Raw genomic sequence first — 25,966 nt, forward strand, 5'->3', positions numbered from 1 at the left:
GGTCATTTACTCCCATGTGGTTATTCTTTTAGATGGGGATGGCATGAATGTCAGGGGACTTGGGAGAACGGTGTCATAGGAACAGCACCGCACCAGGAATTAAGACCTGGCTTCAGTCTCTACTCCCCCTCTGTGTGGTGGAACTGCCTTACACAGATGGCTTAGCTTCTCTGGGCCTCAGTTTTTCAATGGGATGATCTGTGACATTTTTTTTCCAATGTAGCACTCCGGCTGCTTCTAGCTCGCTAGCTCCTTTTAGTGAGGAGTGAATCCGATGAATTAGAGCAAGCTACATACTAGGGTCTCACTCGGTCATTCATTTATTCATTCAATGAATATTTACTTCCTACCTTCTATGAGCCAGGGCTCAGAGAGTGATGCGTAATTTCAGACACAGTCCCTTCCCTCAAGGAGCCTACTGGGTATTGCCATGATCAGGATATTAGTCAAATGCCCTGCAGTATATTTGTATCAAACACTGTCGTTGTCGTCTCGTCGTCATCATCATCATTGTCATCATCAAATATATTGCTATATAACATTATTGGTTGGGATCCGTGTTGGCCACAGCTCATTCTACATCTGCCAGTTACTGCCATCCCACCTTTCTGAGCTGACAGCTGGCTCTTGTATACTGCGGATATATATCCTGACCCGCTTATACACGGAATAGTTGTGCTGTTCTCCAATTGGTGGAAATTTTAGAGCATTTGCTTTTAAAAAGCATCCATTTTTAATCATGGAAAAGTGATGATTTTTCCATGAGCCTCGCTTTTTGGCAAGATGTGAAAAGCTGAATGTAAGTGGTTTGAAACATGGCGGGGGGGACAAACAACACCAGCCCCCCAAAACCAACCTGTCCCAGTTCTATGGCATGTTTTCAAATCTCCCATTCACCTGCAAAGGGTGTCTCCCCATTTTTCCTCATAACACCCTCTTTAGAAAAAACAAACCCTTGTCATTGGTGGATAAAAAGAGGATGGGAAGAATTTCACTGCAAATGAGTGAAAACTGCATCCATAAATGGAAAGGCTGAATTGATATGAGGAGAAAAGCAAAGGGAAATTGGCAACTTTCCCTGACTCTCCAGTGTGAGAAGGAAGAGGTGCGTGTTTGTGTCCCTTATCTTCAGAGGGTCTGCCTCTGCCTCAGCCGTGTGGGGCATTTCCCCTGCTGTGTTGCAGCCCCCAAGGACCACCGTCGTTCCTGGGCTTTCTGGTGGTAGTGAAACCCATCAGCGGGAGAGCCAAACTGCCCAGGTCTGAGTCTTGTTTTCACCCCTTAGTTACCATGTGACCTCGTACAAATGGCCTAGCCGTCATCTCTTATTTGTAAAAAGAGCAACTCAGTCGTGGAAATCAGCTCATCGATGTGTGAAGGAAGGTACTGAGTATGGTGCTTGGAGCTCTGCTGTTCTCTTCTAAGAATGGAATGGAATCCGCTTCGTAATCCTCCTTCAAAAGCCAGTGCACATACCTCCCGTCGTCGTTTCTGGTTCCACGAACTGCGTGTGCTATGGCAGGTGCTGAACCTGCACCAATCCCCAAAACCACCAGGGACCCCTTTGAGCAAGTGGCCTTTCTCATTAGGTGACCAACCATCCCGGTGCGCCTGGGACTCAGAGGTTTTTGGGGATGTGGGACATTTACTCCTGTAATCGGTAGAGTCCCAGGCAAATGGGGATGCGTTGGTGACCCCGAAGTTGGCAAAACCCTCATAAGTTTTTCAGACAAAAAGGGCAGAGAGGAGGCATAATACTGAAGCCGAGTCCAGCAAAAGCCACCCGCTTGAGCAAGGCCAGTGGCATCCCCTGAACTATAGACCGGTGGCCTCTTTCTTCGTCACCATAGTTGAACAAAAAGAGGGAGAGGCTTAATTCACTACCCCTAAGCAATGTGTCCCTCATATAGAACTATTCTGACCACTCTTCTTCTAGAGCAGAGGCTCTCAACCCTGGCTGCCCGTGAGAATCACCCGAGGAACTTGAAACAAAAATGCTGATGCCTGGATCCCATTGCTAGAAATGCTGATTTTAATGGCCCGGAATGAGGCCTGAGCACTGCTCTTTTCCAGAAGTTCTTTAGGTGATTCCGATGTGCAGCCGGGAAACAGAATCACTAACCCCTGTTCCAGCTTGGGGCCTGTAACAGGTGCAAAATGATTTATATTTTCCTAATTGACAAATGCAGACTTTCCTGATGTGAGTCTCAGCTGAAATGACTTGATCTGTTGGCAACATGTGTGATGTTTTATTGAGTTGATTTGCCCGGGCTGGGATTTCCATTTGAAAAAAATTCCTTTGAGATGATTGAGTACTCTCTTTGTTTTCCCCTTTCCTCTTGTGAGGCCACTATACTTACCCGTGTACTGCCTGGCTCAAAGTAATTACAGTTTTAAGGCTGAGAAAATGCAAAGTTGAATTTGGGTGGCGGGGGGATAGGGAGATTTCTGATGAGAAAAAAACAAACAAACATCTTTTTTTGTACCAACTTTTGTTGAAAGAGAGAAAGCAAGTGGTGGGGGGCGGGGAGGGCAGAGAGAGAGAGGGAGACGCAGAATCCGAAGCAGGCTCCAGGCTCTGAGCTGTCAGCATAGAGCCCAATGTGGGGCTTGAACTTACTAACCGTGAGATGATGACCTGAGCCAAAGTCAGACCCTTAACTGACTGAGCCACGTGGGCACCCTCATTAAATGCATATTATTAAGTGCAAGAAGCCAGACTCCAGAGGCTCCATTCTGTGTGAGCCCAACTGTGTGATAATCTGGAAAATGCAAAACTATGAAGACGGCAGAGAGATTAGTAGTTTGCCATGTTTTTCAGAATCATTGAATGTTCTCCAAGAGCGAACCGTAGCATTAACTATGGACTTCAGGTGATAGTAACGCATGAGTGTATGTTCAACAGTTTTAACAAATGTCCCACCGGAATGGGATTGGTGATAGTGGGGAATGTTGTGTTTGTGTGGGAACTTCCTGTACTTTTCATTCCCTTTTGCTGTGAGGTTAAAGGTAGGCTCAAAACTAAGCTTCTGCAGCTTCCCCCAAGGCCAAGGTGGACAGTTCAGCTTCACACCCCCTTGCCCATCCCTACTTTCTGGTAGTTACTAAAACCTTACAGGACACTCCTGATTCGAGTCCTGTGAGACCCCCATGGAAGATGGTCGTAGTCAGTCTCTGTGTTCTAAAAAGCTATTACTCGGGGCGTGTGGGTGGCTCAGTCGGTTAAGCGTCCGACTTTGGCTCGGGTTGTGATCTCACAGTCTGTGAGTTCGAGCCCCATGTTGGGCTCTGTGCTGAGCGCTCAGAGCCTGGAGCCTGCTTCAGAGTCTCTGCCTCCTCTCTCTCTGCCCCCCCCCCCATCTCACGCTTTGTCTCTCAAAAATAAATAAGCATTAAAAAATTAAAAAAGTATGGGGCGCCTGGGTGGCGCAGTCGGTTAAGCGTCCGACTTCAGCCAGGTCACGATCTCGCGGTCCGTGAGTTCGAGCCCCGCATCAGGCTCTGGGCTGATGGCTTAGAGCCTGGAGCCTGTTTCCGATTCTGTGTCTCCCTCTCTCTCTGCTCCTCCCCCGTTCATGCTCTGTCTCTCTCTGTCCCAAAAATAAATAAACATTGAAAAAAAATTAAAAAAAAAAAAATTAAAAAAGTAAATAAAACACTAGTACTCACTGGAAGAAATGGGATGATTGATAGGTTCAAAGCTCATCACCTCTTCATAAGGGGTAGCGATCCCTTTAATATCCCAACTAGCTCTTTCATAAATGGAAGTGAACGGCTTCAAATGTGCATTTCTACACACCACCAAAAACTGGAAAAGTTTATTTTTTTCTTATAATGAAAAAATACATGTTTATTGCGGAAATAGGACCGAAGAAGAAAACACCTGCGATTCTACCACTTGGAAGATAACCACTGTCAGTGGTTTGGTGGTCATACTCTCCTTTACCTGTGCACATACCCATAGACATATCTACAAACATTTTTCTACAAAAATATACCGAATATTCCTTCTTGGTAAACCGATTTTTTCCATTTGTGAGAATTGGATGAGCATCCTTCTTTCTTCTTCACTTCTTTGCACAATAAACTTTCGGATGGATTCTCCACAATTACTCTGGTGTTTAACAATTAGCATTTATTTTTTCCAATTTTCCTCTCTTAGCTGCTTTAGCAAATGTCCTTGTGACTGAAGGGTAAAAAAAAAAAAAAAAAAAAAAAAAGAATAGCTGGGTCCAAAGTTGGGTGATACTTTAAGACTCTTGATTATTATTGCCAAACTATTCTTAATCTTTATTTATTTTTGAGAGAGTGAGAGAGAGACAGAGTGAGAGCAGGGGAGGAGCAGAGAGAGAGGGAGACACTGAAACCGAAGCAGGCTCCAGGCTCCGAGCTGTCAGCACAGAGCCCGACGCGGGGCTCGAACCCACGGACCGTGAGATCATGACCTGAGCCGAAGTCGGACGCTTAACTGACTGGGCCCCCCAGGCGCCCCTATTGCCAAATTATTCTTTCCAACTGTGCACATTTACATGGTTTCTTTGCTGTTATTCCCCCTCCCCTGGTCTTTGCTCATTTGACAGTCCCGAAACATTATCCCATTTTGTGGATTTTGACTCCAGCGAGACTGACCGTTTGTTCAGATGTTAACTGTCAGTATTTTTCTCTTAAAAATTGCTCATTTCTGCCCTTCCACACGGTTACCTGTTGGGATTTCTCTTTTTCTCATTGACTCATAAAATATTTTCAAATATGAAGTACACTAGTGTACTTATAAGTAAGCAGTGGGAACATTTCTCCCCTCTGTTTTTACCCTGTTTATGGTGGGGTTTCAGAAAACCGTTTGATACCTGTGTGTTATCTGTATTTCTTGTTTAATTTACCTGTCACTGATATGGCATTATAGTTCATTTGCTTTAAGGAATTATCAAAAGGAGGGTTGTATCCCCCAAACCCTCTCCAAAGCATCCCATGAGCATCCAGCGGAAACACGTATAATTGCAACATCATCAGTGTCTCTTTCCCCACCTCAAAGAGCTACAGAGAGCACAGTTCGTTTTACTAGATCGTTGGCCCTGATGAATTCTGGCGAATGTTTAACTTGCAGGCAAGGCTATCCAAGCCAACTCACCATCTAGTCTGAAGTTGGCTACAAATGGTTGAGGTAGGTTTTTTGTTTTTGTTTTTTTTTCTTTTCCAATCCTGCTAGAAGAACTTTATGTCTCTTCTCATGAATTATGACATCTTGTCTTACTGAGTTAATAGTATCTAATGGTTCCGTCTCCAGGTAACGTAATCCAGCTGGAAATGCAAGGTGTGCGGAGCCCATGTTTGAAAACAAAAGAGTATTTTTCTCCAGCCAGTAAATAAAAGTGATTTTTCAGCTATAAAAGGACAAAAGGTTTTGAAATGATCCCACTGGGCAGGGTTTCCTCGACTTGTTTTTTTTGGCACTGAGCCATGGAGCTAACCCAGCATCTTCCAGACTTCTTCCATTTTTGTAGCAGTGTGAAGAGTTTGCTAGATAAGACTGGAGTACCCCCCTCCGCCCCCCGCTCGCTGCGGCGTGATGATTCACGCCTCGGCTCCTCTCACCCTAGAAGCAGCTGCAACCTAAAAGTGTCATCAGCAGATTATTGATCAGCATGTAGGAAGAACCGAACAATGATCGTTTTTCCCTTTAAATATCTTCACTGCCCTCTCAAGGTTGTATGTTTTTCTTCTCAAGGAAACGCATTTAACATTTACCACTGCAAACGTAACGAGACGAGTAAACGGCTCATAGCTCCGTTGAGAAGTTGTCACGAGTGTCTAACTCAACGGACATATTATCTCATTCTCTTTCCAAGGTTTAAATAGCTCTGGCACATCGGGTCTTCCTTTTTGATTTTCTGTACGTGTTTTCATGGCCCTGAAACCTGAGAGTGCTGTTGTCCACTCTCATTGCTCTACTGTAAGAAGAGATGGTCCTCCCCCTGGTCCCGGTCCCCTTTCTTACGATATTGCTGTTGATAGTGTCAGAGGGTGAAATTATATGAATAGTTGAGAGCAATCTGCCTCCAGGTACGTATTAAGGAATCAGAGCTTCGAGCTGGCCAATAGACAAGTGCTTCCGTGGGCCTCTCGCACATTCACCTGGTTCTTTTTGCGCAGAAAGTTACCTGTTTAGCTGGCGCTTCTCTTTCCTGTGAATGCCGCAGTACAGACTGCCTCTCTTTCTATAGCGTAGCCGGTAGGATCAAGCTTCCCAGTTTATTCCTGCATCAGGGACTTTGCGGTTGCTGTCCCTTGGCTTGAAACGCTTTGTCCCCACCTCTCAGCATGGCTGACTCCTTCTCAAGTGTCCGCCCAGATGTCATCACCTCCGCGGAGCTGACCAAGACCATCTGTGTTCATTTCCTAAGGCTGCCGTCGCGAAGTCTCACAGACGGGGTGGCTTAGCACAACAGAAATTTACTGTCTCACTGGAGGCTAGAAGTCCAAAATCAAGATGTTGGCAGGGTCATCCTTCCTTTGAAGGCCCTAGGGGAGAATCCTTCCTTGCTTCTTTCTGATGGCTGCGTACGTTCCCTGGCTTAGGGTAGCGTAATTCCGATCTCTGCCTCTGTCTTTATGTGACCCGCTCCTTTGAATTTCTCCTGTCTGTGTCTTCTCTTCTTCTAGGAACACTTTTCATTGGATTTAAGTTCCACCTGGATAATCCAGGATCATCTCATCTCAAGATCCTTAATTATATCTGCAAGACCGTTTCCCCAAATAAGGTCACATTCACAGGTTCTGGGTGAACACATCTTTTGGGGACGCCACTGTTAGGCCTACTATAGATAAACTACTATTCTAGATCAAGCAATTCTTGCTGCTGTCGTAGATGTGACGCCATCACTCAGTTTATTTTTCTCATCGCCCTTGTCCTTATTTAATGCATCGTTCTCTTGTCTACGTCTCTGTTGCCTGTCTCTACCCACATGAATTCAAGCTTTGCGAGTAAAGAGCTATCTTACTCACTGCTCTGTCCCTAACACCTAGACCAATGGTTGGTGTATTGTAAGTGCCACCAAATATCTACCGAGTGAGCGATCCCATTGGGCAAATGTAATCTCAGCTTGACTCTTTGGTACTTTTAACAACGTCCAGGAATTTAGTTTATTTTCTGATGTTATTTTATGTTATTTGAATTTCTGTTGGCTGTTTTTGGAAACGCAAGGGTATCGTGGGACGTATATTTATCACGATGGATAAATATGCCCAGCCATTTCAACATCCCATTGCTAACTGGTCTTGATAGTTCATTGAGATTTTACTTTTTCCCCAGGAACAAATCCTCAGCAACATATTTCTTTCTCCCTTAGGCTCTGATCACCTCCGGGAAAAAGATGGCCTCTGGGCGGTCTTGGTCTGGCTTTCCATTCTGGCTGCCCGGAAGCAGAGTGTGGAGGAAATTGTCCGAGATCACTGGGCCAAATTCGGCCGCCACTATTATTGCAGGTGAGAAGGGTAAGGACGCTCGGGGGGACTATTGTTAAGGAAAACTGGTGGGCTAGAACCATAAGAAGGAGGCATCTTTCAGGACAATCTGAGGAACGTGGGGGCTGGAGCCCCTGATAGGTGCTTGGGGGTCATGTCAAGGACACCCAAACTGGAAGGCACAAATGTCCCCTCCCTTAGTGACCTTCCTCTGTAATCTTTTCATCAGTGTCTATAAAGTGGGCAGCCATCCCAGGAGGGAATCTGAACTGCAGAGCATTAAAAGTCCTTTGGTGCCCAAGAGAGATGTATAATCCCATCAGGGACTTTCCTTGTTGGTTCTCCACCCATAATTATCAAGGCAGGGAGGCAGAGATCAAAGCTGTGAAGGTTAGAACGCTTCTGTGATCCTCTCCTTCCCTCTGCCTTGTTTTCCCACTAATGGTCCCAACAACGTCTAAGGTGCCTGAGCTGGTTCCCTCTGAAGAGGCCACATGGTCCAGGAGGCCCAGATTTTGCTAAAAGTTTGTCCCTGTGGAAAGAGATACAGAAAACGGAAGTGCAAGCCTGGGAGGGAGGAAGGGAGAAGGTCAATGGCTGAGCACTCAGGGTTGGGAGCCTGTATCACTTTCCTGTTTTTGAAGTAGGTGAGGGGTCACAGTCTTCTGGCTGCAAGGTTGCCTGCTAGATATGTGTCCCTAGATATGCTAGGTTTGTGTACCTAGTGCCAAGCTGTGGATTTGGGGAAGCAGTGGCAGAAATGGCTGTCAACTGTGGAGAACCTGGGAATGGGGCAAGGGAATCCTTGAGTATTCTCAGAGACGATGTACTGAAACCAGAAATTGTGGCTCATTTGCTTTGTTTGTGAATAGTTAACTACTTGGGATGTTTGGTTACATTTCAAGAGCTTAAGGAACAGAACGAAAGCTCTAGACTTGCCTTATAAGGTGATTGTTTCTTGTCTTAAGAAGTCATTGAGCTAGATACATATCAGAGAATAAGAAAGCCTGTGATAGGATTCCTTACAATCTAAAGGATCTTGGCGTTCTGGGAACAGTTGACAGTGTTATAACCGTCTTTGTTAGTGTCCAGTTAAGAAGGCAGAGGTTGTAATCGCCTAAAAACCGCCTCAAATTATTCCTTGTACTATAAAACAAAGACTCTCAAGGCAGGTGGGAATTTGTTTTACTTACCAGTGTTTCTAACAAGTGCCAAAAAATCCTGATTGTTGTGGGCCTTTTTGGCATACCAAGGAACTAATTGGCACAGCAAGGCTTTCTATTGCATGAAGCCGTTCCAAAAAAGCCCAACCTGATAAACTATGTTATGATTGCCAGCCTCTGGCTTAGTGAGATCACTCTGAGTTGGGGATGTGTGCCTCATAATTCGTGCAATGATTATCTAGCTCTCTGCCAGGGTTTTGAAGACATGGTGTTATGATAAGTGTATTTATAATACAGTTCATTTGTGTGTGTGTGTGTGTGGCCAAGAGCTTACATGATAATTACTTTTTTCATAACAAATACCATATTAGAGAATATAATGCGATGGAGATTTAAATTCTTGTAGGACATTGAATTATGTTTCAGATTTCTGTCCAAAAAGATCACAGAGATAAAGGAAAAGGGAGGAGAGACTAGGTAGAATGAAAAGTAAACCCTTTTTTTTTCAGGGTCTAGCAAATGCAGGTTGTGAAACAGAATGACTTCTAGCTGTTTTGTTTTTTGTTTGTTTTGTTGTGTTTTTTGGTGGGGAGGAGAAAATAAAAACAACTTTGGCTTAACTATTTCTGAGCCTGAAGTCGTATGTGAGAACCCAGACGGATTTGCCTCATACGAGTGGACCCCAGAAGGAATTCTCCATTGAAAGATGTCCTCCCTTGAAGCTGTGTTCCTCTGGTGGTCAGAGGGGGTTGTCGGCCGTAGGGCAGGTATGGGGTGCTGGAGTCTGCTTGCCTATGAACGTTTGGGCAGGCGGGCAGGCTGGTCTGATGACCTCAGCCATAGACTTGAATGTGATCTGTCACAGTAGTGGATTTCCTCAACTTCGAAATCTCTTCCAGTGCCTCTCTTGTATCCTAATAAACCCTCTTATCCCATCCCCATGCCCCTCTCTGCTTGGCTCGGTCTTCATCTTACCCCCAAAAGACTATCTTCAAAGAGAATTTAGGCTCAGTACACATACACTGCTGAGAATGTTCTGAGAGAGTTCCTGGTTGTTTTGTTTCTGAGGGCGGGGAGGACACAGCTGTATAGGAGGGAGAGAATAAAAGAAAGAGATATAGGGACAGAGGACTCATTGCTAGAATTGGCATCATTCCATGTTTTCCATTTTGGCTAATACCCTGCTGTTTACTTAAAGCCTTAAAAGATCTTGGGTGAAGGAAAAACAGTAACGATGATTCGTGTTCCTTCTTTCAGCTCACTGAGAACTCCCAACCTGTCCCTGTGTTACACAGAACCCAGTCGGAGATCCCACCATAGCCAATTGTGCAAAGTTGCACCTCTGAGGGTTTCTTTCTTAAACAGATCCCCCTGGGTGTGCCATTAGGTCTTGGTCAAGACTGTCCACCATTGGGCAAGACCCTTTGTGATAGTTACTAAGAATAATATCAATTAATAGTTTTAAGCAAATGATGTCTGGCACTGGACCACCTACCTGATGTGCATTATAGTATTTAAACACCACAAAAACAAATGAGATAGGTGTTATTTTAGTCTTTTTTTTTTTTTCTAATCACTTTCCAGCCCCATTGTTACATTTGATGTTCTTGGCTAGGAGGATTTTTTTTTTTTTTTTTTTTTTTGATGGAACAATTGTGCTATCTCTTCCAAGTTTCCAAGAGAGTTTTATGGTACGCGGAGCTCCCTTCCTCCTTCTTTCTTCACCTCCCTGGATTCTTCTCCCTCCTTCCTTTCTCCCTTCCCTTCCTCGAATTTTTCATCCCACTACTTAGAAAACACTTACTACTGGGGCGCCTGGGTGGCTCAGTCGGTCGAGCGTCCAACTCTTGATTTCAGCTCAGGTCATGATCTCATGGTTGGTGGGTTCAAGCCCTGCATCTCAGGCTCTGCGCTGACAACGTGGAACCCTCTTGCATTCTCTCTCTCCCTCTCTCTCTGCCCCTTCCCTGCTCTCTCTCTTTCTCTCTCTCAAAAAATAAATAAATGAGAGAAAGAAAGAAAGAAAGAAAGAAAGAAAGAAAGAAAGAAAGAAAAGAAAGAAAGAGAAAGAAAACACTTACTACTTACTAGAAGCAGTAGAGAACAAAACAGATAAGGTCTCTGCTCTCCTGGAGCTTGTGCTTCTCGTGGGCAAAGGCAGATAAGAAGTAAACAAACATTTCAAACACAGTAAATGCAGATTGGGATCGCTACCAAAAGAAAATATAAAGAGCAACGAGAGAGAGGGAGACATGGAAGGCAGCATCTTAGACAGATGGTCGGAGAAGGTCACTTTCTGGAGGTGACACTAAGTTTGAAAAGCGATGGACGAGAATGTGCTAGGTGTTCAAGGGGGAAGAATATACCAGGTTGAAGGAACAAAGAACAAGAGCAAAGGCCCAAAGGCAGGAAAGGACAAAGTGTCTCAGAGGCCTGGAGGGGAGGCCCATGTGGCTGTAGCATAGTGAACGAGTGTGAGAGGGGGGCAGGTTCCAGGGGGTGGGTGAGTCGGATCCCCCAGTGCCTTGTGGTCTGTGGTTAGAGTCTTGGTCTCCGTGTGATGGGCACTGGGGAAGGATTGAAAAGAAAGGACGTGACTTGACTTTATTTTTGCAAGATCACTCTGGCTACCGTATAGGGCCTGGATTATGTGGGCCAGGTAGCAGGTAGGGGGTGGAACCAGGCTTGGATTGTAAAAGCCAGGTTGAAGGGCGTGGGGACAGGTCTGGGGTGCTTTTCTGTGCGGCTCTTCCATGAAAACAAAACCAATGATGAGATGTCCACCGAGTTTCTGGTCCTCTGATTAGGGTTGTGTTCACCCTGTGTCCTGCCTTCCCTCACCAGGTTTGACTATGAGGGGCTAGAGCCCAAGGCGACATATTACATCATGAGGGACCTGGAGGCCCTGGTCACAGACAAGTCCTTCATCGGCCAGCAGTTTGCCGTGGGGAACCATGTCTACAGCGTGGCAAAGACAGACTGCTTTGAATACGTGGACCCCGTGGATGGCACCGTGACCAAGAAACAGGTACTTGCCAGCAAATTACCAGAACAGGCAAAGCCAGGAGCCAAAGTGTCCTCTAGCTGGAGAGGTCTTTGGGAATCATCTACTCTGAGTGCTTTTTGATACACACGAGAGCCCTGCAACCTTGGTGAAGGTTACCTACCTGGTCAGTGGCAGAGGGCACAGTAGCGCATAAGGCCTTGACTGTCCAGGGCTCGTTCTACTCGTAACTGACAGACCAATACCACACACCGGCTGTCCGTCTGGTGGCCATCAGAGATTCAGAAACGTTTCCAAGAGCAAAATATCACTTTTCCTCGGGGCTCCCAAGTGCAGGGATGTTTCACCTTTTATTACCGTATGTCATTAAGAGCAGTAGGAGCTTAGCCCGATGGGTTCCTAGGGGAAGAAACAGTTGGAAAATATGCCCCACAGAGTCCAAAAGGAAGATTTGTGGTGGAGAAGTACTACGAAAGATAAACTGACAAAATCAACGGCTTCTATTCCGGTCTCATCTTTGTGGATTGTGTAAGAGAAGGTGACCGCTATTACAATCATTTTTTCTCCTAGGCTTTGTTTATTTCTCGGCTAGGGCAAAAACTGACCACTCTGGGTGCACATTTTAACATGGACAGCTCAGATAAGACACCGAGCGATGTTAAGGAAAGTTCCGCTCTAAAATCCCAAATTCTTATCTTCTTCATTCTTCTTCATTGTTATTCTTCAGTAAGTACAGACAACAAAAGAAACCAGCAGCTATAGGGTTTGGGGGACTGGATATACTGGTGGTTACTGATATTTTTATTTTGACTAATAGTTCGCACATCGTCCTTGTCCTAAGGTCCCCGACTTGCAGATGTTCCAAAGCCTGATGCTCCCCTGTTACTTTCTTGGTATTCTCCCTCTGGTCTGCTGAGTTTCATGGTGATCTTCCGTCTCTATTAAAATGTGATCAGTTTTCTATTCTAGAAGGCCTTCTGAGGCTGGACAAATTGTTTGCAGTTTTACTTTGGAAAGGTATAGGGTAGTGAAGATAAGAGTGGTCAAGAAGTTGGAAGACCCAGAATCAAATCCTGTTGCTGTCCCACTTACCAGCTATAGGACTTCTGGAAAGTTCCTCGAGCCACAGTCTCCTCCTCATCTGTAAAATATCTGTCTCACAGAGCTGTTTGAGAAACGTGATGGAAGTGGAGTGCCTGGGTGGCTCAGTCGGTTAAGCATCTGACTCTCAGTCGCGGCTCAGGTCATGATCTCACGTTCTGTGAGTTCGAGCCCACATCGGGCTCCGTGCTGATGGTGCGGAGCCTGCTTGGGATTCTGTCTCTCCTTCTCTCTGCCTCTCACCTGCTTGTGCACGCTTGCCCTGTCTCTCAAAATAAATAAATAAACATAAAAAAAAATGCGATGAAATAAAATACACAAAAGCTCCTAGCTATCCTTTCTACAAGAAGTATACGCTACATTTTTTGTAGTTGTGTTGTGTTTCACACGAGGATGCTTTCTGGTGGACGGGATTGCATCATCTCCAAAATAACATTAATGAATCTCCGGAGATGTGAGGTCAGGAGCCCAGCACATGGGTGGGACCTTGGAGCCTCTAGGTCTCAGATAAATCTTTTCCAGTTTTGTACCATATTTCCTACTTCCATTTTTCAAAGGAACCTCAGAACAAACTTTTCACAAATCCAAGGCTCATGTAGAATTCCAGAGTCGTAAAATATGTGCTTTCCTAATTATTCTTGGGAGGATTTTGTTCCCTGACGAGGAAGGTTTGAAAACTGTTCCCTGAAAGGATTATCTAGGCAACACTAGGTTCTGGACTTAATCTGCTCAGGAGAAGCTTGTCTGTTGAGCTAATTTGTTTTGCTGTTAAATTCACTAACACTCTACCTTGCTCCTTCATCCGTGCAAATTTGTATGCTTTCCTTCTTGACCCTTTTAACAGTTCCTATCAGGATAATTCCTCAGCTAGATCTCACGTGTAGATCTCTCTTTATTCCTTGTCCCCTCCCCTGCAACCCCGAACACTGGTTTCCATTTTTACTCTGGAACTTTTTTTTCTTTCCATGCTCTTTCGTATTAGCTCAAATGTGGCCGTAAATAGTAAATGCTACCAGGAGCTGCTCTGGGGAGTTTCTCTAGAAACAAAGGAAGGTCGTTGTTCATCTTCCCAGTTTCCAGGACCCCAGTGACTGTTTATCAATGGGTGGCCCTAAGTCACCCTGGAGTTTCTCCGTCGGTCTGCGTTTGGCTCCCTGAGGGTTTTGGGAGACAGTTAACACTCAGCAGCATGACCATTGTCAGTGACTCATAGATGGTTCTTTTGCACCGCAGTTTGGTCCTATTGGAGCAGAGGAGGAATTCCTGTGTCCTGGGACTGTTGGGAAACTTCCAGCACTGAGGCACACATCTCCGCACTCCTGGAAGTCCGTAGTCCTCTGAGCATTTGGTTCCAGGGATGGTTAAGTCTGGGGCACGAGTCATATGACGTTGGTGCAGAATGGCAGTGTCTACTCCTAAAAGATATACTTGAATTTAAATGAACATGTATTATTTTTAAATAGCCGTAATGCACGTGGGGGCATTCAGTCAGCAGATATTTCTTGAGAGCCTACCAAGTGCATAATAATTGTTTTTTTCTTTTTTCACTGAACAGTTTTCGAATATAAATGTAGAACAGCTTTATTGAGATGTAATTTACATCCCATACAATTCACCCACTTAAAGTACAATTCAGTGGTTTGGTTTGTAGTAGATTTATAACATTGTGCGATCATTACGATGGTCCATCTTAGAACACTGTCGTCACCCCCAAAAGAGACTTGTCCTCTTTAGCTGTGATCTCCATTTCCAACCCTGGCCATCCCCAGTCTCCTTCCTGGGTCTATGGATTTGCCTATTCTGGGCATTTTACATAAATGAAATCATACAACATGTAGTCTTTTGTGACTAGCTCCTTTCTCTAAGCACAACAGACCATGTGTCAGTATTCCACTCTTGCTGACGAATAACGTCCCATTATGGGGCTAGACCACATTTTGTTTATCCACTCGTCAGCTTGCGGATATTTGGGTTGTTTCCACTTTTTTGACTGTCATGAATAATGCTGCTGTGAACATTCACGTAAAGTTTTCGTGCAAAGGCTCTCCGTTATCTTGGGCGTAGGGCTAGGAGCGGCATCGCTAGGTCAAATGGTGACTGTAGTTTCACCTTCGAAGAAACAGCCATATGGTCTTCAAAGCAAATTACACTGTTTTACATTCCTGCCAGCTGTGTATGCTGGTTCCAACTTCTGCACACTTTGGCCAACTTCTGTTACTATCTTTCTGATTAGAGAACGCTGCAAATTAATCTATTAAATGCTGTGCTATTTTAAAATTAAGAGAGAAGAGATTGGATCTCCATACGGACAAACAAACGTTTGCTGTGGGAGGCAGAGGACTGTGGTCTCTCCGGTGTTGGGTCCTGTTGGAGGCAAACAGACATAGACTTGAAGGCTGGCTTTGTCGTTGCCTGCATTTGTGACTTTGGGCGTATTGCTTAACTTCGCTTAACTTGATGGGGCAGGTGGGTGGCATGCTGGTGATAAATATCATATAGGGTCACAGAGGAGGTTGGAGGAGAAAGTCCTGTAAAGCCCCAGGCACAGCGGCTGGTATCCATTTGATATTCAAGAAATATCCGTTGCTTCCCCCTTTCCAGAATCCTTAACTTTGGAGGAAAGGGTGTGAGTGGTGTTCAAGGGTACAGGCTCGAGATCAGAAAGTCTCGGGCGTGAATCAGCTCTGCCACGTCCTCGCTGGGTGATTTTGGGAAGTTTCTCAACCTCCCTGTGCCTTTCCTTGTCTGTGAAAATAGGAATCATAACTGTGGCTCCCTCATCCAGCCATGGGGGGAATTAGATCATACACGTAAAGCCCTGACACACAGTAACTACTAATAAACGGTTAACTAAAATAAGTTATGTTCAAAGAGCGTCCTTGGGAAAGAATGACTTTGACATCTCACGCCATGTTTGATGAGAAAAGTGGGGAAAAGCACACCGAACAGCGTACGACTTTGTAGGGTGTCGTGTGAAGACATGGGAAGGTCTCTTCAGTTTCTGAGTCATTTGTGAATTGATTCAGTCGCGTTTCTCTGCCTTCCCCAAGTCTCCCCCTCCCCCATCTCTCCCATCCCACTCGGTTTCAGAAAAGAGAAAGTGTTTTAAAAACAGCTCTGTCTCCTTTTTGTCCTTGATTTGGGGTCAAAGTCAGGAAACAGACTGTGGGGGGAAAAGAAAAGCCCATTTCACATATATCTCTAGAGATAAAGAAAACATGCTCCTCCGTCCAAAATGAAATTAAAATCCTGTTCTGGTGATAAGCCCTGCCCCCCTATCTGCTTCACTGCTGTGGAAAATGTTCAGGAAAGTCTGTCCTGCCTGTGAGACCACGTGGAGGCCATTTAAGGAGCAAGAAGGACACCCCCGAAGTATTTAACCCCTGACATGAATTCCCAGGGACCTCACTGGCCTTCCTGTCGCCTGTCAGGTCTCGTGGAATTTACTATGGCTGCCTCCAAGCGGCTGATGTTTTCATGATGTTGGGCACCAAGAGGAAAGTTGATGTGTGCCTTCCATTAAACAGGACCCAAGAGGAACTCTGATTTAGAAATAGCAATTTAGCGAGGCATGGTTCAACAACTGTAGTTCATTCTCTCCTGTCCCATGAGGATGTGTCTCTGTTTATTATCAGGTAAAATTGAGTCACATGAATGAGTAATAATGCCTTCTTCAAATATGAGTGGGAAAAACAAGCCAGTAGCTCCTATGAGAGTAGGGAGTTCAATCCAGTGGCCGACTAACTTAAGAGGCTCCCACTGTATTTAAGAGGCATATAGTTGGGAGAAGGGAATAGTTGAGGGAAGGGCAGGTACCTCCCTAAGGCTTGACAGGTGGCCCACTCTTTCCTCAAGGATGAGTTCATTGTACAAACGTCAAGATTTTCCATGGTGCTAGGCACTCTCGCTTTTCCTCACCTATCCGCCATCCCAAGCAACAACATTAGTACCCAGGTTACCTCTTACTTTTATCCTCCCCCACATCTTCCTTCTAGCCAAAATCTTCTGGAGTCACCACTCACTGCCCCCATCATTATGACACTCTCCCAGCTGTGATAGGAGGAATACCCCCGATCCTGGTAGCGTGAAAGGACAACATGACAGAGGGTGCCAGCACTGAGTGACAGCATATTGCCACTGGGATGGACGTCAGTTCAGAACCACACCCTGTATTGTGAAAATTAACTTTGAAGAGAGAAACCTCGACACCAGGAGCAGAATTTGAGGAACCAAGTCTCTCTTCGTCACCCATCCCACGCCTGTATTTCCATTGAACCAGATCAAAACTCGTGAAATTCCACCAGTGCTGAAGTCATTTGCAAGTCACAGTTCAGCTGATATTTAAAAACCTGATGTAAATCAAAGCATACCGGCTAGCTGATGTGGAAAACCAAATCCAATCTGATTATGTCAGGCTAACGCCGAGTTTATTAATCCCCCTTCGAGTTGTGCCGGCTGAGTGGAAGCATTTTGATGGTGTCCTCGACCTGGAAAAAAAAAAAGAACCATTTGAAATTAGTTCAGAGAAAAAGTACACTTTGAAGCTTGCTTGCAGAGTCAATTTGCTTTTAGAGGTGTTATTTTAATATGCAGGAAGGTGTCTTCACTTTATCCGCTCAGTATTTAGAAATAATGAAGGAAGTAAATTGGCAGTCTTGAAATCACATTTTAGTTGGGCATTTAGTGCTTTAATATATACTGTGGTGCTAAGAACCCCTGGCCAACAGGTAGAGAGAAGTTTACCAAGCGCATATTTCTGGAGGCATCCTATGAAGGGAACTGAAAAGTACCATCTGGAGAATCTGGGGGCCAGGACTGAGTTCTCTATTTAAAAAAAAATTTTGTTTAACGTTTATTCATTTTTGAGAGACAGAGAGAGACAGAGCATGAGCGGGGAAGGGGCAGAGAGAGAGGGAGACACAGAATCCAAAACAGGCTCCAGGCTCTGAGCTGTCGGCACAGAGCCCGACGCAGGGCTCGAACTCACGAACCGCGAGATCCTGACCTGAGCCGAAGTCGGACGCTCAACCGACTGAGCCACCCAGGCGCCCCTGAGTTCTCTATTTAGAGTTAACTGGTCAACCTTCAACTTTCATCCCATCCCCATCAATGAACCAACTGAGAGGCTGTCATGAACAGCTTGTCTCTATCCTATGCCGCTTGCTGGAGGGAGGTTCGTGCATCCAGAAGTAGAATTTAAGAAATCATTTCAGCCATGCTGGTTACCCCACCTATAGGATTTAGTTGAATCTGAAAGTTAGTACTTACAAATAGTCCTTCTCTGTTGAGTAACAGAAATATTTAGGAAGTGAGGTGTTGTCATTACATGTATCCTGTGATTACATCTGGGTTAAAAAATCCTTTTTCCGTCCCCAGTTGTGATTTTGGAAAAAAAAAATCTGCATAATAAATACCCATCCCTTTCCTGCTTTAGTATGATACAGTGAAGATTGTTGAAGTGTGATTCATTCGTGTCTTCATCTATTCATTGAATGTTTACCAAACACCTGCTACATGCCGGGCAGCTTGCTGGGACGTTAAAGATCCACCAGCCTGGGTGGCTCAGTCGGTTGAGCGGCCGACTTCGGCTCAGGTCATGATCTTCCGGTCCGTGAGTTCGAGCCCCGCATCAGGCTCTGTGCCGACAGCTCAGAGCCTGGAGCCTGTTTCGGATTCTGTGTCTCCCTCTCTCTGACCCTCCCCCGTTCATGCTCTGTCTCTCTCTGTCTCAAAAATAAATAAACGTTAAAGATCCACCAGCATACAGGACAGTCTAGAAGGAGAGACAAACTGACATGCGATTTGTAATCGCTATAGAGTTTATTGAAAGGTATTACAGGGAAAGCGCTTACTTGGGAGTGCATCGTAGGCGGTACTCAAGTAGGGGCTCTGGGGAGGTGATAGTTAAGCTTTGCCCTGAAGAATGAGTGGGAGCCGGCCCAGGGAAGACCATCTTGACAGACTAGATGCCTTTCTTTAAACTAATGTCGTTATACCATTGTTTGGCTTTCCAGATAAAGAACTGGGATTTCCTATAGGTCATATCATTCTCAGCGGGGTGGCACAATATTTTTATTCTCAGTGTCAGTGCCCATTCTACAATGCTGCAATTTTGTTAAATAAAGCCACTTGGGCCTTCTGGTAGGACACCTTGAGAACCATGGGTTAAAAATATTTTTTAAGTTGGGGCGCCTGGGTGGCGCAGTCGGTTAAGCGTCTGACTTCAGCCAGGTCACGATCTTGCGGTCCGGGAGTTCGAGCCCCGCGTCGGGCTCTGGGCTGATGGCTCAGAGCCTGGAGCCTGTTTCCGATTCTGTGTCTCCCTCTCTCTCTGCCCCTCCCCCGTTCATGCTCTGTCTCTCTCTGTCCCAAAAATAAATAAACATTGAAAAAAAAATTTTTTTAAGTGTTTATTTATTTGAGAGAGAGAGAGAGGTGAGCAGGGGAAGGGCAGAGAGAGAGGGGAGGGAGGGAGAGGATCCCAAGCAGGCTCTGCACTGTGCACACAGAGCCTATTCGGGGGCTCGAACTCACGAACCATGAAATCATGACCTAAGCTGAAATCAGGAGTTGGGTGCTTAACTGACTGAGCCACCCAGGTGCCCTCCCCATTTTTTTAAATGATTTTTTCAGTTGCTTTTCCTGTGATTTTGCCTATTTGTCTTCCAAAGACCAAACACATATTCATTACTTTATAAGGACTTGTTGGCTGGTTTGAAAATAGGAAGAGGGAGACACTTTCTGGCTCATTCTAAAGTTCTTACTCCTTTGCTTCTGATTCATTGGAGTTTTATTATAATGAAGTACCTTCTCCTGACAGAAGCTGATTGCTTTAGGACTATCTTCTAAAATGCTGATAGAATCCCACTAAGATGTATGATAAGAATCCAAGCATTCTGGAATGAATAACATCACAGTTACTTCCTACTGAAATACCAATGTCTGTTTGCAGTCACGAGGGTGACTGTCACCGGGAAACATAATTATTAAAGGAAAAAACTGCAGACTGTCACAGGAACTCAGGGAGGAAGCGACCCCTGTTGTCTGGGTAAAGTATATCTGATCCAAAATATCCCAGAACTGGTGCTGGTGTTGAGTGAACAGGGATCAGCAGCCGTTTTGGCCAAAGACATGGGGAAATGGGATATGTGTGACCTAGTTCCATTGTTCCAAATTTGATGGTTGGAATCTGGATAACTTTTAAGTCCTCACTCTCCAAGAAGCCCTCTCATCACCTAATGTGGTTTTTTCCGGTTGTGTGTTTTAAAAGCGCACCTATGAAGTCATTTGACCTTGATTTTCCCCCAAATAGTTATTTGCAATGATTGGTCTCAACGCGTGCTGGTTGGTTGTGAAAAGGCTAGATGAGAATTCCTCCAAAAGGAGGGCAGGTGGGTACGGCTGTGCAGTTAGTGCACTGCACAAAGGCACTCAGCCTAATGGGGGAGGAGAAGCCAAAGTCTAGGCCAGCCAAGAAGAAAGATGCTTTTCTATAAATTGTCTTCCTGTTTGCAATTTATATAAGGGCGCGGTGTGGACCAGCTGCTGCCCTGCTCAACCACTTTTGAACTCAACGCTTGCAGCTAACTCTATGACTTAAACAAAGAAAAATGGGTCATTCTAGTTAATTTTTTTCATGGAGAGCTATGTCTGTCCCATCCAAATCTTCTGCTTTATAAGCTGCCTGCTTTCTTCTACAAAATGTGGTTCAGATGTTTCACAGGAGTATTTTCACCTTGAAGCCTTCCAGATAAGTCCCTGGGATTTCCTGTGGGAGGTAACATCTGAGTGAGGCTCCAAGTCTCGCTCTTCCACGCCTGTCTTGTCTCCGGGTTCACAGGCCTGGTGTGGCCAGCTGACTGTGTATATGTGACGTTGTATTAGATTGCAGGGCCATGTGCTGTTTCCCCCTGGAATTCATCCTAAGGCACTACTCGACTTCCAAATCACTGGTGGTAATGGACAGTTCCTCCTTCCCCGCCTGGCTGCAACATGTCTTCGAGTCTCCAAGCGCACATCTGGCGGCTCTGCGTGTGTTTAGCAACTCGCAGATTTCCCTGCATTGATTTACACGAGGGCTTCAAAACAAAAAACAAACCCAACATTTACGTAGCCAACATTTATCGGATACCTGCTCTGCTTAAGGCTCTGTGCTCATCTGGGGGGACCGTACAAAACACATGAGACAGGGTTCAAATAGTTCACGGGAAGCAATGTGGTTCACCCTAAAGTGACAGGCCTGGGGTCAAAAGACCTAATGTTCTGGCTCCTCGATTGGCTCGCTGTTACCTGAAGCGGTCTTGAACTTCCCCTTTCTTTCCAGTGAAGGGAGGAAGTGGCCTAGATGACTCTGAGGTCCTTCCCTCAGGACCATAATGGTCTCAATTGACCAACTTAGGAGGGGCATTTAGTTGTCGGAGAAGCCAGGCCAGTCAGAGTTCTGGAGAAAATAAATGGTAACAGATCCGCGAGCTTAGCAGTGATTGCAGAGAACATGGCACAGTTCTTAAAATAAAATTACTCTTAATTCTGCCTAATTTAAAAATAAATGTGCCATAAACTCTTCCCATTTAGGCTTTATTTGGCAATCTTCTGCAAAATCTGGAAGGTTGGATGGCTTCGAGCACAGTACCATTTTCATTAAAAGCTTAACATAAGAATAGTATTTATAGAGTGATTTCTAATTTTCAAGGCACGTTTCGCATACAGTCTCTGATCTGATGCTCACAACAACCCAGTAGGCCTGGCTGTATTGTTTTTCAACCCTTTTTGGGAAACTGAGACTTACAGAGCTTAAAGTGACTTACTCAAGGGGCGCCTGGATGGCTCAGTCCCTTAAGCGTCTGACTCTCGATTTTGGCTCAGGTCATGATCTCATGGTTTGTGGGTTTGAGCCCCGTGTCAGGCTCTGCCCTGACAGTGTGGAGCCTGCTCGGGATTCTCTGTCTCTCCATCTCTGCCCCTTCCCCATTCATGTGCATGTTCTCTCCCTCTCTCTCTCTCTCTCTCTCTCTCTCTCAAAATAAATAAACTATAAGAAAAAGTGACTTGCTTAAGACCACCAGCTGAAAAGCCAAGCCAGAATTCCAGCCCTGTTGTTCTCCAGTTGTTATCTCTTTATCATTGCCAAACTGACTTTCTACAAGCGACAAAGCAAAGAGGGGCAAATGCGGGGAGAAATAGAAAAGCTCTAGTGATAAATGGAAGCAAATTGGAGGATTTGGGGGTGGAAATACCTGCAAGGGAATGTAGCTCTTTAACCATCTTCCACTGGGACAAAGCTGAGATGGGCAAAGCCTCATTCTTGTCACCGAGGCTACACCAACAGGCACTCGGTGGGAAGGAAAATGCTAAGCTGGAGCTAGACGTGCCCGTTTGGTACCCCACTCCGTGATTGAGATTGTCTTAGGCCTCGCTGATTCCAATGCGCAGCAAATTTTGCAGTTAATGGACTTAGGATTTGTCTCGTGCCACACAAGTGGGGACAGGAACCCACCATGATTCAACTCCATTGTTTTTAGCCAAAACTGAACTTTGCCTTAAAAATGAAGGATGAGTAGATCCAGCATCATTCACAACGGCCCTTCAAGGTAAATATGTTAACCCCGGTTCTCTGATGGAGAATATAAGTGTGTTTTCATTGGGTCTGTGAGTCGTCCTTAAATGTGGGAGGGGGCATACCGGGGGTGCTCACTTCAGTTGTCAAACACGCAGTGACATTCATTCGGGTGTTTGCAGAGAGCTACTGCGTGCCAGGCATTGTCCTGGGTTATGGGGATAAATGGTGTGAACAAGGACCATAAGGCTTTGCCCTTCCAGAGCTCACCAGCTGACAAAGGACCCAAAGACATGTTTCAGCAGTTCCAACACTGTAGGGTTAAGGCTAGAAGTGAGAGGAACTCCTTTTATTCATTTGTGCCAGGCCCTGTTTCTTCAGGAGGATTTGTGGCAGCAAAAACGTACATAATGAAGTTGTTAGGACATAAATAAGAAACAGAAATCAAGACTAGGGAAAATATAAATAAGAGTAGAGAGTCAAGAACAGAAGAAGAAAAACATAGTTATGCAAGTCATAAGGATCCACTTGGGCTGAACCTCAAATTTGGCATTAAGTGTTCTGGCAGCCATATTGAAAAGGGAACTATGGTTAGTTATTATTGACAGAAGACAAAAAAATACCAGTTCCTCGGGGAAGGAAAGGCTTTCCTAACACTTGGCTCTTGAGGAAATGTCTCATGTGGAATTTTATACAATTTCCAAAAATATCCCGAAAGTGACTATAAAAGTGGGTTATAAGGCGGATACCTTGTAGACCCAGCAATGAAAGTGAGGATATGAAACTGAAATGCATTTTTTTTTAATTTGAGAGAGAGAGAGAGCGCGCACATGTGTGCGAATGGGATAAAAGGGCAGAGGGAGAGAGAGAGAATCTTAAGCCGACTCCATGCTCCGTGTAGACTCTGATGCGGGGCTTGATCCCAAAACCCTGGGATCATGACCTGAGTCTAAATTGAGAGTCAAATGCTCAACTGACTGAGCCACCTACCCCTAAAATGCAATCTAATAAGTCAATTTTTGTCGTGAGTAGTCGGTCGGAAGTACATCGATTTGGGTAACGTGTATGTCCAGATGAATCTGTGGCTAGGTGCTAGAATAACTGGGGGAAATGCATGGATTAGACACTCTTATTTATACAAGTCTTGATAATTTTCCTCTATTGGGATTTTCTTTTCTATTCTTTTTTAATAGGAAATTTATTGTCATATTGGTTTCTGTACAACACCCGGTGCTCATCCCAATGGGTGCCCTCCTCAATGCCCATCACCCACTTTCCCCTCCCTCCTACCCACCATCAACCCTCAGTTTATTCTCACTTTTTAAGAGTCTCTATTGGGATTTTCATAAGCGTATAGATCAAATATCTTCTGGGATAGGGTTGAAGGATAAGTATCTCGTGTTGCGGATCACGTAACGGTTTATACCAGGAGTTAGCAAACATTTTTCTGTAAAAGATAGTAAATATTTTTGCCCTCGTGGGCCAGTTTCTGTCATAACTATTCAGCTCTGCAGTTTTAACACAAAAGCAGTGTAGATAATACGCCGAATGGGGACAGCTGTGTCCCAATAAAACCCGATTTATAAAAATAGGTGGCAGGTCAAATTTGGCTGACAAACGATATTGCCAACCCCTGATATAACCTACAAATTAAAAAAAGAAAAATTTATGACTGGTATACTTTTTTTGGAATTACAGAACATTTAGAAACTTGGCAAATCTTGGTCAGTGGCGACTTTGGCCTCATAATTTAATTGAGAGTAGGGGATGCATGCGGGAGAGAACATAGCTCATGTTCAGGGTGCGCGTTCATTAAGTTCATTGGAGGAGCATGCAGCGCTGAAGCAATCCCATACAACTTCACGCATCAAAGTGACACTCAACAGACACGAAACTAGAGTTGTCACAGCACAGAACTGGGCTGGGTCTAAAATTTTTTTCCACCCATTCAGGGGAAGAGAATTGTGGTGTTCCTCACTTGGAGGTCTCACACAACACCATGGGTTCTAGTAAGATTCCACGGCTGGTTCCGTAGGAAGGAGAGACATTGGGCTAGCCTTTATCATCTTTTCAAGCACCCAGTCTATTCCAGGACACCCGATGTAGATGCTAACCAAAATTCTATGAATACGGCCAAAGCTATGGTTACACACAAGGAGAAAAATCATAACATGATTTCACTGTAAAAAAAAGAAAGAAAAAAAAAAAGGCTTAGTTGTGAGCTGATAACACATTTTGATGGTCTGCTATGGCCCGAGTTCTTAAATACCTCCCACTGGCCATATACCAATTGTGTAATGAATGGGAGCTACAATAGAGGGTTGAGTTTAGTGGTCATCAGAAGAGGTGGCCTTGAGTGGTTTGGAATCTACAACAGGCGGTTAGGGCCTCAGCCTTAATATTACTTTAACCGACGTCTGCATAAGTCCTAGTCCTGAGCAACCAGTCACCTACCCATGTGTCTCATCTATGGTGACAAGGGGAGTGCAGGCTGAAAAAGAAATAACAGCTTCAAAAGAGTACGTAAAACCATGACCGTGGATGCAGTTATGGAACCTTTGGGGCCTTATTGTCAGTTTGGACATAATTTGGTATGTAACACCGATTGGTAGGGGATTGCTCCCTTTACTCTATTTAGAATGTCATAACTATTCACTCCTCTGGCGGCACAAGATGGGTAAGGAAATGGTTATTGCTCGTTGCAATGTGGTCACAATGTGGTCCAGGCTTACGGAGAGCAAGTACTGTGTCTTGGTCTTCATATACCCAGGGCTTGGCCCAGGACTCAATCCCCAGGGACGATAAAATGTTTGCCCATTGAACGACTCCTGGTTAGTACCATCCTGTTTGCAGAGCTAGTATCATAGAGAGACAGGTTGCCAGGAAGGGAGGGGGCTCCTTTTTGTCACGCAAATCATGGCAGACAACGAATGGCTCCAAAAGAGGCTAAGGCTCTTTTGGGACTGGCCAAGAAATGCCTGCAAAATTTAAAAAAACAGAAAGCCATTCAGATGGAATCATAGGGCCCCCGCCCCACCGCAGCATTTGGGGGGGGTGGGGTAAGGCATTAGCAGTCAGATTTATATGGGAGGTATATTTTTAATAATGGCTTATTCTTAGCAACCAAGATTTAAGGCCAGACAAGTTTCAAGGGCAAATGTGTTAGGGCAAATGTCTGATGTCAAAGTCGCCCGAGACTTCTCCTTTTTCAGACATAACAACTGACCAGACTTATTATTTTGTTTCCTCCTCTTCTTTCCTCTGCCCCCTCCCAATATGCTTATTTATAACAAGGGCTTTATCAGTTGTCTTAAGAAAACAAATTTCCTTCAACACACATTACAATATGATCTTACGGTCGTATTTTTCAAATATCCCTGCCACTAATGAAAACAGATGCACAGAGAACGGAGACAGTCTGAGCCAAAAGCGAATTAATGCTGCCACAGCTCTGCCCCCACACCATCCTGGTGGCCAGGGTGTAGAGTAAGAAGGAAGGACAGAGCCAAGAGGATGAGGTTGTATGCAGGAACCCCAGAATCCAGCTGAGGCTCCAAGCCGGAACATTTCATTATAGGCCTTACTTGCTACCAGGGAATGTGAGTGCGAGGAAAGAATCAAAATAGATGAACTTAAAGCAAAGGGCGGGGGGGGGGGGGGGGGGCGGGTAACCTTAACACA

The 25,966-nt window shown here is 45.0% G+C and overlaps 1 protein-coding gene across 1 annotated transcript in view; it reads left to right on the plus strand.

The window, feature by feature from the left end:
• The window catches only part of PGM5 (phosphoglucomutase 5), a 181,396-nt gene that overhangs the window by 118,532 nt on the left and 36,898 nt on the right, over positions 1 to 25,966 (plus strand). The window contains exons 8-9 of the mRNA XM_086684957.1: positions 7,347 to 7,482; positions 11,469 to 11,652. Of these exons, the coding sequence (XP_086541083.1) occupies positions 7,347 to 7,482; positions 11,469 to 11,652 (320 nt within the window). The remainder of the gene's footprint in view (positions 1 to 7,346; positions 7,483 to 11,468; positions 11,653 to 25,966) is intronic.

Source organism: Puma concolor, chromosome D4 (genome assembly GCF_028749965.1).
Source record: "Puma concolor isolate L17-30 chromosome D4, mPumCon1.1.hap2, whole genome shotgun sequence".
In the NCBI taxonomy this organism is placed as follows: Eukaryota; Metazoa; Chordata; class Mammalia; order Carnivora; family Felidae; genus Puma; species Puma concolor.